A 15,310-nucleotide genomic window follows, 5' to 3' on the forward strand; every position below is an offset into this window, starting at 1 on the left:
CCGCCCCCGCACCGGGGCGGGTTTTAACGGGGCGGGTTCTTGGGCGGGGCGGGGCGGGGTCGGGTTTAGGTTAAACCCGCCCCTACCCGCCCCGGTATATATAATATATATATATAAATATATATATTTTTAATATATAATATATTTAACATATATAAAATAATTAGTAAAATGATTAATAATATTATATCATATATAAATTTTTACTTTAATTTATGTTATGTATGTAAATGGTGGTTATATAATTTTTAAAATTTTATTTTATTGGTTGGATTTAATAATTATAGGGGCGGGTAGGGGCGGGGCGGGTACCCGCAGGGGCGGGTTAGGGTTTAACATTTTACTACCCGCGGGTAGGGCGGGGCGGGTTTTATGCGAGTTTTTTGTCAGGCGGGGCGGGGTCGGGTAGAGCAAAAACCCGCCCCTACCCGCCCCGTTGCCACCCCTACAGTTCTCCTTATTCGACACGTCACCAAAATGTTGCTTTTCCTCTGCCTTAGTCTCCTCCTTCTTGTGTGGTAGTTGTGTTTGTGTTTGAACCCCTTTAGAAGAAGTAGAAGAGGAGGAAGAAGGTTCTATAATGTCTTCAAAGCTTTCCCTTTGTGTGGTAATAGACGAAGACGAATTCGAGAACACCCCCCACACAAAGATGAAGCACAAACCTAACATTGTCACAGCTGTTATCTTCACCCATAACCGATATGGGCGTTTCACTTTGCTAACCAACTTTGCAATGGCCATAAATCACTCACTCTAAATTCACAACGATCCCAAAATCTACTAGAATTCAACTAAACTTGCACGAATGGAATTGAATCAGACCGAGTCAAGCCACTATATCTAAAATCACAAATCCACATCCACTACACTCTAGCTAATTTAATTGGGGCAAAATCAGCTAACAATGAAGTAAATTTCTCAGTTCTCACACACCCTTAATCTAAAAATCTGAAGTTCAGCCCAAGCTAGCTTTATTCATCTACATCTAAGTAAAAGATTAAGAAAATGTTGAGAACAAACATAGCATTATTCACTCACAACCTAATAGGCACCAAGCTAGATTTATCACATATGAATCTAATAGACACTTTATAGTGAAATTTTTAATGAAATTCTCAAATCTGAGAAGGCACCGTACCTGAAGAACGTGAGGATAGTTAAGGTGTTACTGTTGATAGGAGAAGTGTCAGTTTCAAAGTGACTCAAGAAGAAAAGAATAGAAATAAATGAGATTTTGGCAAAAATAGAAAATGGGTGTTTGAGTTATTGGAGGTGGAAATCAAGAAGAGATTAAAAAGATGATTTTTTTTCCTTCCTTTTTTTGTGCTATTATCAGTTTGAGATTCGATTGAGGAATGAAGAGAAGTACAGAGACAACTACTATTCATTTCCTGAGAGATCAAGCACAGATAAATTAGACAACATTTCCAAACCTGAAGGCATTCAACCAGTTAAGCTATTCCCAGAAAGTAACGCAGACTTCAACAAAATCAAACCACCAATTGACTCAGGAATAGAGCCAGTTATTGAGCAAGAACTTAAATCAAGCACCTAGAGTGCACCAAGGTAGTTGTTATTGCTTTTGTCACTAAACCACTCAGGAATAGAACCATTAAGCACAAAACCTGAAGCATTGAAGGAAGCTAAACGGGTAAAATTGGCAAGTGGATCAACAGAGAAACTTGGGTGAAGACTAGCTTTATGTGTTCTTCTGAAATCGGAAATGTTGATTCCGATAACTGAACCCTTTTGGCAATGAATCCCGGTCCAGTTCCGGCACGGTTTGGTTTTTCTTGGCCAGTTTTTTGCTCTTATACCCAATGAAGATCGAAGTTGAAGCAACGAAAACCATTCGGTTCTTGAACTCGAGAGGGTTAGGGAGGGCAAGGATTAGAGATACAGGGAAGGAGGGGAGGGATGTCTATTTTAGTCATTTTACCTAATAATTTAGTCTTGTCCATGTGTATCCAATTATAATACTAGACATTACATTAGTGTCTTCTCCATCATATCCAAACACAATACACAAACAATAATTTTTAATGTTCTGTTTTGTTCTGTCTTTGTCTCGGTGTCATGTTCTATTCTGTCTCTGAAAACAAACGCATCCTAAGGTCCTGTGAATGCCAGAGGCAATCCTAAAACGCCGACACTCAGATTATAGAGCTTAAAGTATTAAACAGAAGCCATAAAAAGGTGGTTTTCTAAGAGTATCTAAACCTGACTTAACTTAACCTTAAATCTAAATCTCATACTGCCATTCTTCCATACCTCTATCTTCATCAGTATTTCACAGACAGTTAAACAGATAAAAGCAAGCACAAGTAGGTTACAAATACAGCAGGTAGCAGTTATACATTAAACATGGCAAAAACACTTAGGCACACCCAGTTAATGCACAAGCAAGTAATTCAAGTAATATGCAGATGATGCATGCCTGTCCTATGGCTGATGGGGCTCATCTGTCGGTTATCCAGCCAACCCGACAAGTTTGAAAACCTTAGACTATCCCTCGACGTGCATCTCTAAAAGTCTATGCATAGTTTTTTCTCAAATAATCAATATTACTCAATGGGGGTTAATATTCTCGGAAATTTATAGTGCTCGGTCACCCTTACGTCGTAGGGTCAACAGAATATTGAGTTTTCAACCTGGTACACGTGGTGACAAGCCACGGTACTTTATCCAGGAAATCTCGTATCTCAGATCATTCAAATTCATAAGCCATATAAATAATTCAATTATAATTCATCAACATCCACATCATTCTCAATCGCATCTCATTCATCATCATACATCAATCATACTCAATTATTATCCTTCATTATCACACCTCCCATTCTATTCATCAATAGTTCCAATTCAAAACATAATTCATTCTTTTCTAAATGAATCAAACTTAAAACATACTCATTTTCTTAATAACTCAAAATCAAACCATATAACCTTTGAATCTAAATCTTTTTAAATAATCATCTAAACAAAATCTTTAATTTTTATAAAATTTTGGCAGCAGCACCTCTCTAAAACTACATTCTTTTCAATTCAACATACCCTTCCTCATCATTATAACAATCACCACAATAAATCTATTTCAGATCAACAATTATACTCATATAATATTCAAATCCACCAACCAAAATTCAACCATAAATTATAGTTCACAAATCCTAGACTTTTAACACAAAATACCCTCTCTCATTATCACAACAACCTCCACAATAGTTATACCTCAAATCAATAATTCACCAAATCACCAATTAATCAACAAGCAACAAACCAACCATGTTCATCAATAAGATACTAAGTATCAAATATACACATGCAATTCAACTTATCCTATGGTCATCTAGCCTAAGTTTTCACAGAACATTATATATTAAATGCAAGAAACCTAAACCATACCTTGGCCGATTTTCAAGTATTACCCAAGACAATTTTATTAAAAAGAACACAGCCCTCAAAACCTCAACTAAGCAGCTTCCTCCAAGTTCCGGTAATCACAATTTCAAGCTCCAATTATTTATTTTCTCAACAAAATACACATTTATAACACATATATATCCAATTTAATACTCAAAGTTCAAATTCAATGAATTTAAAATAGAATTATCGTATCCTCACCTTACCCAAGTTTCACATAAGTAAGAGTAAACGTTTCCCTCAAGCTAATTGGATCTTAAAACATCAAAGAATAAAGAAATTTAATATTTCTACCAAATTTTCCAAAAATTGGGGATGAAGAGACTGAGCTGAAATAGTAAGTTACCTATGAAATTGTTCTGGTAGAAACGTAGAGCTCGATGCGGTAAACGCGTGGCTATAAATGGTGCGACGATCGGAACTCGGACGGAGAAGTTATGGGATTTTAAAATCACCGTAAGGGTTGGAAGTGGCTTTCATTCTTCCCCTCCCTTTGCTTGCTGCAATGTAACTAATGGAGGAAACGGAAAAAGTGGGTTCACTTAATGTCCTATTGGGCTGGTTTAGGCCTACGGCCCGGTTCGGATCGGTTCGACTCGTAATTGGACCGATTTTTTTAAAATTAGTGTCAAAATTCTCGTTTTGACGAGCTCTATCCTAATTTAATATAATATTCGCATTTCTAATTTTCTTTATTAAAAATTAATTTATCGACTAATTATTTACTAATTTAACGGGGTTTACATAATGTCTTTTGTTGTATTAATTTGGTTGATATACATATGTACACGTGAGAAAATTTTTAAAATAAGACAAATTAAACTTGGGATCTATATATCCAGATTTTAAAAAGATAAAAAATTTAAACATATTTTTAAATTGTTAAAAATTTAAATATTCGTAAACCAAAATATCAAGAACCTATTTATCATTTTCTCTAAATATAATGGATAAATTTCAACCCTATGGTGATATTTTGAGTTAATACTCAAATTGGCCCCTGAAATTTGACCCCCGACTCAATTTAGCCCTCAATGTTTCAATTGTACCCTGAAATTTTGACCCGCGCCTCAAATTGGCCCTTCCGGCATTTTCCGTCACCGGAGAGCTGACCTGACAATTTTAAATGACACCTGGCAGTCTCAAAACGACGCCATTTTACTGTTGGCGCCGAAATCCTTAGAAATGATGTCGTTGACATGAGAAAAGGGGTTAAATAAACTCCAAACATTAACCACTTCAAAAGTGAAATCCAATCGACCTTTTCTCTTCCTTCTCTTCCCGTCGTATACGTTCCCGTCAGAGAAGCACCATGGGTATTGCAGTAATGGAGGTTTGAACCTTTTCTTACTTGTTTCGCGCTCCCTATTGTGAAGATTAATTACCTGGGAGTCATCTTTTGGAAAACAGGTTAGTAACAAAAATGCTGCTCTCAACTACCATGCTCTGTTTTTCTCAAAATATTGGTTGTGAGTTGTTTTTCATTTTTTTCAGTCTACTTCATCAGTGAAACTTTGGGAGAATGTGGTTGATTATGGTTGTTGATGATGATAGAGTTTTTGTTTGTTAGGGTTTAATTTTTTTGCATGTGTGTGACTATGATCAACTGAATCATTCAGTTCTTTGTCCGTTTGAGCAGTCTTTAATTCTTCATATTCCATTTTAAAATAACAATTTTACTCCTTCATGTCCCATTTTAATTTAATTGTTGACTGGGTAATTTCTTGTAAAAATAAAGTATTTTTTGTGCTGAACATTGTCTGCATCAATGACCACAATGAGTGTTTTATTATACATCTGAAATTAAGTGATAATCATGAACTGAACTTTTTGATTTTCCTTAGACATTGACATTACTACTATGGCTTGGAGGTGTCGTAGATGATCATATTCAAGATTTCAGTACATTTATATATTAAAATGGTATCCTTGAATTTCCGTTCCTCGACTAATGAATACACCTGACAATTTTACTTTCATGTGTTTCCTTGTTCCTTCTTGTACTATTATTTACAAGAGTACTAATATAATGGAAAGGGAGTACTGCATTATGTAATGATCATAACAAGAATATAATTTTGATAAAAAAATCCTACTTTTATACATGAACTTTAAGAGTGTAATTACTAGTTAGAATCTTTGAGGGAAGGAATAACTTAATGATTAAAGTGGAGTCTATTTTATTTCTCAAGAACCCTTCTCTTAAATTTTCTGCATGAGTATTTTAACATGGCACTTGTTAAAAAGCAAAAAAAAAACATCTTTTTAAATGCTTAATATTTTCAATAATGCATGTGATAGTTTACTTTTTCGTACTTCCTTAATAAGTTTTTACGAGATTCATTACAAATTACTTGTTCTTGTTAAGATGTGAACATTATATTGTTCCATGCATAATTATTGTGCAGATTATTACATTAAGTGGTACAGCAAATAAGCTGTTAAATAGAAAATGAAATGGATTTTTTTTGCTTCTGATGTCTGAATTACTCTGCCATTAATTATCCTTGTAAAAAGCATAATCCTTTATGTTTAGGTATTTCAGATACTTGTGACGGTTAGTTATGTAATTGATTGTGTGAAGATTTTAACTTCTTTGTTCTACTTTGGCAATCAGTTGTGAAAAATCTTTGCCCTTTTATTCTCTTTTCTTTTTTTTTTAGATAGGACAATGAATTTCTCTTATTTGCTTTTCCACTTGAAGATTGAAAATAATGCTTATTAATTTTAACAATAATTAAAACGCAGATAAAGCTGGTATGTTTTGTTGAAGGTTTCCCTGTTTATTATTATTATTATTATTATTATTATTATTATTATTATTATTATTATTATTATTATTATGGTTAAAGACCCTGGTCTCCTAGTCCCTATTCATTCTGGCCATTCATAAAGTAAAAGGGATTGTACTTGTTTCATTATATTCTGTGAAGTATTGGCAATGTTGGGTAGTGTTGTATGGCATAATAGTTTGATACTTGAGCCAGAGTTGAATTTACTTTGATTAGCAAAGTTGTAATTGTATCCAAATATTGTTGATTTTACTTACTTTATTTTTTCATGTTTCATGATTAAGGATTGCATGAGACAGATTGAAATTAAACCAAATACCTTTAACAAAATATTCATGTTTTTTAATGGTAGCCAAAACACTTTCAATTAAGTTGTTTAATATATTAGAACTAAGCCCCAACTGAATTATCTGTAATCTGAATTACTATTTTCAATTTATTGAAGTTAGTGTTGTTTTTAACCATTGTATCTCCTGAATCTTATTTATAGATGGATGAAGGTATAACGATTGTGTATCATCATAGAGGCAATTTTGTCACTAAACCAAATGGCAGTTTGGTTTATGACAATGATCATACTGATGAGTTGACTGGGCTGGATGTGCACCCAATCTTCTCTAACGGTGGCCGATTCGGTGAATTAAAGCTACAAGTTGGAATGAAGTTCAGTAACAAGAATGAATTTATGGATGCTGTGAGAGAATTCACCATTCAAGAGGGTAGGGAGATTAAATTTAGAAGGAATGAGAGCTACAAAGTCAGAGCTATTTGCAAGTGGACAACTGGAGAAGATGAGGATATAGTTAGATGTCCATGGGTTGCTTATGCATTCAGGGATTCTGAGGAGACATGCTGGCAATTAAAAACATTTAAGAATAAACACATATGTCCTAGGATGAGCAAAAATAGGGCAGCCAACAGGAGATGGCTTGCTGGCAAGTTGGTAAAGAAATTGAGGAGGTATCCGAGCTTAAAGCACAGTGAAACTAAAGCATATTTCAGGAGAAGGGGTGACCTGGATCTAAACAAATCATCACTAACCAGAGCTTTAATGGATGCAAGAAATATTGTTTACGGTGATGCAGCTGCCCAGTATGGTTTGATTAGAGATTATGCAAAAACTCTACTTAAGAGTAATCCTGGTTCAACAGTAAAGATTGGTACATATCTTCAACGGGATGATCCTATATTTGAAAAAATATATGTATGCCTGGATGGATGTAAGAAGGGTTTTGAGGCTAGCTGCCGCCCAATGACCAGACTCGATAGAGCCTTCTTGAAGACTCGGTTTGGTGGACAAATACTCTCAGCAGTGGCTCAGGACGCCAACAACCATATATATCCAATTGCGTGGGCAATTGTTGATGTTGAGAATAAAGAGAATTGGAGGTGGTTTTTGGACCTGCTGCTTGATGACTTGGGTGACTACATGGCTAACAAATGGGCTTTTATGTCAGACAGCAAAAGGTAAATGAGTAAATATATTTGTATAATCAATTCATATATGCTGTGACGACTGTGATTAAAAAGATTTATTTGTATAATCAATTCATACTTGCTGTGAGGACTGTGATTAGTAAATGTATTCGTTGCGAGGATCTATTTGAGGTCACTTAATATATTTGGGGGGTCTGTTTGAGGTCACTTAATATTTTTTGGGGGGTCTGTTTGAGGCACGATAATTGAAATTTCATGTGTTACTAGTTCAGGGTTTGGCTTCAGCAGTAAAGAAGCTCATGCTCAATGTACACCATCGATTCTGTGTCTGACATCTATGGAAGAATATAACAAACAATGAAAAGAGCAGGAGTACAGAGGACTATTATGGGAGTGTGCTAGAGAAACAACTCGCCATGATTTTGATCAGAAGATAGATAGGTTAAAGAGACACAACGAGGGAGCTTGGGCATATTTGGATAAGTGGCCTAGAGAAGCATGGACTAGGGCATATTTCCGAAACGATAAAAAAATTGATAATATTTGTAACAATGCCTGCGAGATTTTTAACTCGAGGATCAAGGAATACAGAGCTAAGCTAATAATCACCTTGTTAGAGGAGGTTCGGATGTTTGCGATGCGGTCCATTGCAAAAAACAAGGTTAAGTTTTCCCACCATGTTGGTAAGCTCCCACCAATCCAACATAGTAGATTGCAGAAAATCCAGAAAGAATCTCAAAAATGGGTACCGATTTGGAGTGGAGATGAAAAGTATCAAAGATTTGAGATCCACGGTTGGTCTACCAACATGGCTGTTGACTTGGAAAAGAGCATATGCACTTGTAGGTTTTGGCAAATAACAAGTACTGAGGTAGCTAATAATTGCTTATTTCTATTTGTTTGTATCATTTGATTAAACATAGTTTAGATTAGATAGTGACTGGTTTGTATTCATTTAAGAGTTGTTATTTGTTTAACTATTTTATTTGTCTCTGGTGATTGGTCTCTACTTAAATAGATTGTTGGATAATATTTCACCACATCTGTCTTCGTAGGCATGCCGTGTGTCTATGCATGTGCAGCCATCTCCAAGATAAATCGGAATCCTGAGGATTTTTGTCATCATTGGCTGACCATGGAAGCCTATAGAGATACCTACAAGAACTCTCTCAATCCAATACCAGGACAAGATCTTTGGGAGAGAAGTGAATAAAATAGGCCTCATGCACCTAAAATGAAGCGAAAGCCAGATAACCCAAAAAAGACGGAAGGATGTTGATGAAGAGCCATCTAGTGTTAAGAAGTCAAAAACTGAAATCAAGTTGAAGAGGAAATACAAAGAATTCACATGTACTTATTGTGGTACGAGAGGGCATACAAAGAGAAGTTGCGCTCATAGGAAAGCTGATGACCTTGCTAGTGCCCTTGTTAATGCAGCATGGGCTGTTGTTGCAAAAGAAAAAGGTTTTAAGGCTGGAGAGACTAGAGATCCAGCAAATGCTGCTACTACTAACACCCAAGCTGCTGAGATTAATGAAAATGCTCCATTAGCACTAGGGCAAGCTGTTAATGATGCAAATGCTTCAGAGATTGTACTCACCCAACCCACTTACTCACAGCCAGAAAATCAGAAATAGGTAGTGATTGGTTTCTAATATTTGATTAACTGTTAACTGGTTTGTATTGGTTTATAATATATGAGTAAATGTTGGGTAGATCTAATTGATTGATACTATTTGATAATATATTGATTGGTTTTTATTGGGTTGTATTGGTCACTAATTCTGTTAACAATTTCACTAGGTCCCTCCATCAGACCACCTCCACCTCCACAACAGGTCACAAGGCCTGACAAGCTGTAATTTAAGAGGAAAAAACTTTTAATGTGAACCCAATGTAAGGAGGAAGTTCTGGGACAGCTGCACGCTTGTCAAAGTTTATGACATTCATCTCCACCCCGAACTTCAAACCACCAACAACAAAATAGAAAACGATTTGCAATGTTGACTGAAAGTTGTGTAGAACATATTTTGTAGAGAACATTTGATCAAACTATGCTCTTTTGATATTTTGTTACTATGTTATGTAGAGTAATGTTTTGGTTTAGGATATTTGAAACTATGTTATCTAGGGTATTTGAAGTATGATAAAGATACTGCTATTGCTAATGCTGTGATATTGACAATGATTAATGACTATGAATTACTTAATGAATTACTTATTTGTGGGTCCTCTGTCAAGTGCAAGAATCACAAAAGGTTTTATTAGATTTTCTTTTGTCATAACATCTCATCTATTTTTGTTTTCATAGGAACAAAAAAGATAATCATTGAGAGCCGAAGTTATTATTTTGTATTCAATGTTTTCACAAATGAACTATACACTTAAATTTATTCAATAATGGAAGTGCATACTACATATATAATTATCAGAGCCAGCTCCTGATCTTGTCTTCATATACAGACTCATAACAGCTTGACCAATTTGACCAAACTATGCTCTTCTGATACTTATTTGGTTATAAGTTATACCTCCTCTTTTGTATAATCTCAGTTTTAAAGAATTTTTACAGGATATATCATTACCAAGAGAAAATAAAATTTCATTTCTATTTTGTCATTAAATATATAACAATGCTTAATTCACATAACTGATATCACAGTTACATATATTTCATCCTACCTAATTCATAAGCTACAATCACAATTCCAAAAATAATAACAAACACAGACAACATAATATTCCACATTTTTAATATTCTAGTTTCAGCTTCAACTACACTAATTTTCTATCCCAGAGATATTTTTCAATGGTCTTCACTAACTGAACTTTCATTTCTGCCAACTATGACTTCTTCTTCTTCAACATCTGTCCATTTAAAAAAGGCGCACCATCTCTTACCGGTAGTCTACAACACCAAAAATTAAAAAAAAAATTGAGAGGAAGAACAACTACAAAACCAACAAGCTTTTGAGAAATAAGACACACAATCAACTTGCAACAATTCAACTAACTCACATTATAGTTAGAGCATCCATAGAATGGTCTTTCTGGATTGGAATCCGTCCCAGACCACCGAAGAATAGGACGTAACCCACAACCGCACCAATGCGAAACCTTTCTACCTCTGTCACCTCTGTCACGGTGTGCGTTCTTCACTCAGCCACCATGCGAACGAGCTCTACTAGAGCCACTTGAGCCTTGGCTGCTGCTTCCCAACATTCTTCTCAACTCTTGGAGTCACTTTTGCTAATTAAAGAAATTAGGACTTCTAGGTTTTATTAAAAATTTTTAGGGATTAAATTGATGCCTTCAAATATTTTGCCATGTCATCTATATGCAAGGGTGCTAGATGTCAACCAAAATTGACAGATCTGTTTTCTGGTGATGAAAAATGTCGGAAGGACCAATTTGAGGCACGGATCAAAATTTTAGGATACAATTAGAGTCAATTAAAATTTTGAGGACTAAATTGAATTGGGATCAAATTTCAGGGTAGGGGCAGTATTAAATCGCGATATTTTCTTTCCTTGTAAGTCACCAAAATTTCTACTTCGCTTGAGACTGAGACAGAGACAGAAAATGGCGAGGGGAAGCGAGAGTGTGGGTGAGGGCGTACCGAAAGAGATGAGCGATCCACTGAGGCGCACGGTAGCCAGCCTGGAGAATCTGGAAGCAGAGCTGCCGAATATTCTCTCTCTCTCAAACCCTTTCATCCTCTCTAAAATGCCTCCTCTTCAACGCGCTCACTCCCTCTTAACTCTTGCCAACATCACTTCCACCCTTTTCTCATGTAGTTTCATCTCTTTCTTCATTTCTTCTTCTAAATTCCCAATTCACACACATGCTTAGGGCTTTTTTATTTTGTTTCTGTGTAGTGAAGTTGAGATGCAAAGGGACTAATCCAGATTATCATCCCCTCAAATCTGAACTTGTAAGTTCCATTTCTCGCTTAACATTTCCTTGTAGATAGCACATGTGAGTCGAATTATTCTCTTAATGTTAGTTAATCGTTAATGTTGTTGCTTTTGTCTCCAACTCTCACAGGACAGGTTAAAAGTTTACCAACGCAAACTGGAACCCTTTGCGGATGTAGGTCAAGGTACTACACAATTTTAATTTTTTTCTTGAGTTCAAGTTATCTGATCTTAGAATTAATATGAGTTGACTGGGTTTTTGTCTGCGAAGCTCTACCACTTCCTTCTTCTTTCTTGGATGATCAGGCTTCTGTTGACCACTCCTTACGTGACCTCACTTCAGGTAAGTAATTATAAGTTATCAAACTCTGAACTTTTAATGCATGAAAGTGTAAGCTATAATAGTCCCCAACTATAGAGAAGAGACATATTTGTGCGGTGCATTTTTTATGTACTTGGGACTCATCACCTCATCATCATAGAATGATGATACAGTGTGTGGCCAGTTAAATGGGGATCACAGTCCATCCTATGATCCGATGTGTTGAGGGAATGAATCTGAAGTGAGTAGTGGGAGCCACATTTTATGCTATGATGATAACATGATGAGTTTCAAATGAATACACAAAAATGAGTTATTTTATTGCTACTTTTTTTTTTTAGAAAATTAACCCCACTGGGATTAATTATTTAATTTGGGGCAAATTGAATACAAAGTAAAATATTGAATACTTCAAAGTGAATTTGCTTAAGTTGGGGTTTGATGACACAAGCTTACAATTACTAGAACTGAATGGAGTATTACTCAAATGGTTGGATGTATTTCATTTTGAGTAGAAATGGTTATTTTATGCAGTACAAAGAAAAGAAATGGCTAACATGAGCATTGGGGAGGTACCAATGATGAGCAACTATCAGGAGCAGGCTGGTCAGAAGAGAAAGCATCCATCTTCTGAAGAACACCCTGTTCAAGTTTATGCTGAGGTGCACGTGAAGAAAGAACCACTTGAGGTTTTTGGTCATAACAAGGGAAAAACTGAGGAACCAATAGTAATTGACATTTCAGATGATGACGAGTGATGATCATTTTGAGCTGTTTGTGCAGTTGTGCCGCCCTTATTTTTCAGAATCTGGGTAAGAGTTTCATTTGGTGTTGTAAGTTACTTTACGAATTTGATGATGTCTTTCAAACTGTCTTTTGGTACAATGACTGCATGGTGATCCTGTAGGGTATTAAGACTTTATTCTGGTCTGAAAACATTTTTTACTACTATCATTATTTAGTAGTTCATGTCCAAGACTTGTCCAAGAATACTTTACTGAAGAGTTAATCAAAACTTAATTTGTTCATATACTGAATCTGATATAACCATAACTGTGACAAACAAAATATTTGAATTTATAACTGAAAAAAGTTAAGGATTTATAACTGCTTTCTTTGATTCTAAGTCAATCCAGTTGACTTACTCATTTCCAGAACTAAGATTCATCTTATGCTCAAATTGAAGAATCCCAACTCAGAACTGAAGTATGCGGATTCTGGAGAAGTTTCTAGTTATATCCAATTAAGAATTGCTCTAGCCCACAATAGAGAACTCTAGCCTTTCTAACTTTATAACTTGTATAAATGTTTAAGCTTTGTTGATTTCGTGTGATTGGTAAAATTACATTAACCTCCTCTGAACCTCTGAATGTTAAGGGACATTGGACATACCTCTTTATTTCTAAAAGTCTTTACAGAACTCTTCTAAGATTTAAGTTATATCTGACATCTGCTAACTTTATATTTTTCTAAAATGGACACTGACCTCTCACCAGATCTGGGGTTGTCATTGTCAACATATAATTCATGGGGTGCTATGTGTAATTTCACCTAAAATTCAAGGGAGGTTGGTGTACTTTATCATATTTATAACTTGTTATCTTTGAAAGCTTAGCGTATGCTTGGTGTTAAGGTTTGATTATACAATGTGTAATTATTCATTTATTTGTGAGGTTAAATTCTTATGTTCTCAGAAAAGTTCACTTAGGGTGGTTTGGTAAACCTTATGTTTTTCAAAAGTAATGGCTTTTGTAGCAGCTATATTTGCTAAATCGAATAATTGAGCCTTTAAAAATAAGTACAAACTACAACAACTGTGTTTTGGTAAAATTTGTTTTGTAAAATTTAAAATGACTTTAATAAACATAAATATAACTATAATAACAAAAGAATAAATCTAAACACTTGTTAATATATAAGGTTATATTATTTTTTTTAATTTTAAAAAACACATTAGTTTTGAAAAGTATCTTTATAGGAGTTTTCAAAAGCTAAAAGCACAAATACATTATCATTTTGATTTAATTTATTAACCACAAAGTGAAGTGTTTATGTTTTTAAAAATTGCAAACACTTCAACACTTCTCTACTAAACTTTACCAAACCCACCCATAGTTTTGTGACTGGCTTACTGTAATTGAAGATGTATGAGAAAATTAAATTCTTATTTCATCTTTGAATTTTTCCATGTGCTTTTTTACACTTTGATTTTGTTTTGCAGTATAACTGAATAAAATGGAGCTGCCTTGAAGAGAGAGAATTTCGTGTCATCCTTGCTGCTTTGCCATACTTTTTCATCATCAAAGTTTATAATACACCAATTTCTATAATTGGTCACAAATAATCTTGGAAAGAAACTTAGATTTTGAAATTAAGATTAAAATAAAAAAAAGAAGAGAATTACCAAGACGGTCTCTGACTTGAAACCTAGCCCTCTCAGCCCATTTGTTGAGGGGAATCAGAGGGTGAAGATGGAACCTTCCATGCATCAACCTTGCCTCCAACCAACATATCCTTAGCAGCATAAGATATTCCAAACACAACAAAAAGGACCAAAATACAAGTAGCTGAGGAAGCTCTCAAACAACAAAATATAACACAAATATGCCGAGGATTTTTACTGATTATTGATGTGATATAATGGTACACAACTAACTGGTTTTAGCAGTGTGCTGAGGTTATTTATATAGTGGGGGGTTTGGGTGATGAGATATTGAGATGAACTTAGAACTTAGAAGTAGCCGTTAAAAGGGTACATTGGGAATGGTACATGGTGTGGGGACTACAGAGTTATGTTTCTCTTGTTACTTGTTTGGCCTCAAAAATACCCAAAAAGAAATTGTTATTCAGATTTTCATTTTTTTAAAAAAATAAATATGAAAGAAAAAGATATATCCATGATAGAAATACATTTTTCCTATCTTAATATATTCTCTGGTTACAGTTTAAATTGAAAGAAAAAAATAATGTTGATTAGAACTTTTAAGACTGTTTCAATTTTAGCTTGAATTGGTCTATGTTGTAGTTGATTCATTAAATTTTTTCTTTTAATTAGGTAGCAAAAGTGATTTAGACTTTATAGTTCTTTAAGATTTTTTTTTTATTTTAATAAACAATTCACTTGTTATTAAGTTTTGTTTAGAATTTGTTTTAATTGAATACATTTTCTTTTGTTCTTCTTTGAATTTTTATAGTTTTACTTAGTGAGATTATCAGATGTTCTTGGTACCCAAGACACAACTTCATATCTTAGTTTGTTTATTTTTCAGCACTTACGAAAATGAATAATAAAAAAGGTACAAATTTTCAGTTTTTACTTTTTAAAATTTGAAAGAATCCATTGCAGTTTTAAATTTAAATTTAATGAAGGAATAAATTTAAGTAATTTTCTCACAACAACCATATCATTTTAGAATTTT

General features: G+C 34.5%; 2 protein-coding genes and 1 long non-coding RNA gene across 6 annotated transcripts; 2 read left to right on the forward strand and 1 right to left on the reverse strand.

The window, feature by feature from the left end:
* The first annotated feature begins 6,705 nt into the window (after window positions 1–6,705).
* On the forward strand, window positions 6,706–7,686 carry LOC112729671 (uncharacterized). Its single transcript, XM_025779835.1, has one exon. The coding sequence runs from the start codon at window positions 6,706–6,708 to the stop codon at window positions 7,684–7,686; it is 981 nt and encodes a 326-aa protein (XP_025635620.1).
* A 3,485-nt stretch (window positions 7,687–11,171) lies between these two features.
* Window positions 11,172–14,798, forward strand: LOC112726811 (uncharacterized). Of its 4 annotated transcripts, none has more exons than XR_003165416.2 (6): window positions 11,172–11,445; window positions 11,531–11,586; window positions 11,700–11,754; window positions 11,841–11,912; window positions 12,426–12,703; window positions 14,113–14,798. XR_003165416.2 is itself a non-coding variant. In XM_025776334.2 (5 exons), the coding sequence occupies exons 1-5, from the start codon at window positions 11,235–11,237 to the stop codon at window positions 12,647–12,649; spliced, it is 618 nt and encodes a 205-aa protein (XP_025632119.1). In that variant the 5' UTR covers window positions 11,172–11,234; the 3' UTR covers window positions 12,650–12,919. The 4 variants fall into 4 exon arrangements, 1 of the variants encoding a protein (XP_025632119.1); XR_011868283.1 differs by having other exon boundaries at window positions 13,047–14,300; XR_011868284.1 differs by having other exon boundaries at window positions 13,388–14,300.
* Window positions 12,689–14,426, reverse strand: LOC140176966 (uncharacterized). Its single transcript, XR_011868285.1, has 2 exons — window positions 14,296–14,426; window positions 12,689–12,792 (listed from the first exon to the last, which is right to left on the reverse strand). It is a non-coding gene; the product is annotated as an uncharacterized lncRNA (long non-coding RNA).
* Window positions 14,799–15,310: the final 512 nt, after the last annotated feature.

The sequence above is a fragment of the Arachis hypogaea genome, chromosome 12, assembly GCF_003086295.3.
Source record: "Arachis hypogaea cultivar Tifrunner chromosome 12, arahy.Tifrunner.gnm2.J5K5, whole genome shotgun sequence".
Taxonomy (NCBI): domain Eukaryota; kingdom Viridiplantae; phylum Streptophyta; class Magnoliopsida; order Fabales; family Fabaceae; genus Arachis; species Arachis hypogaea.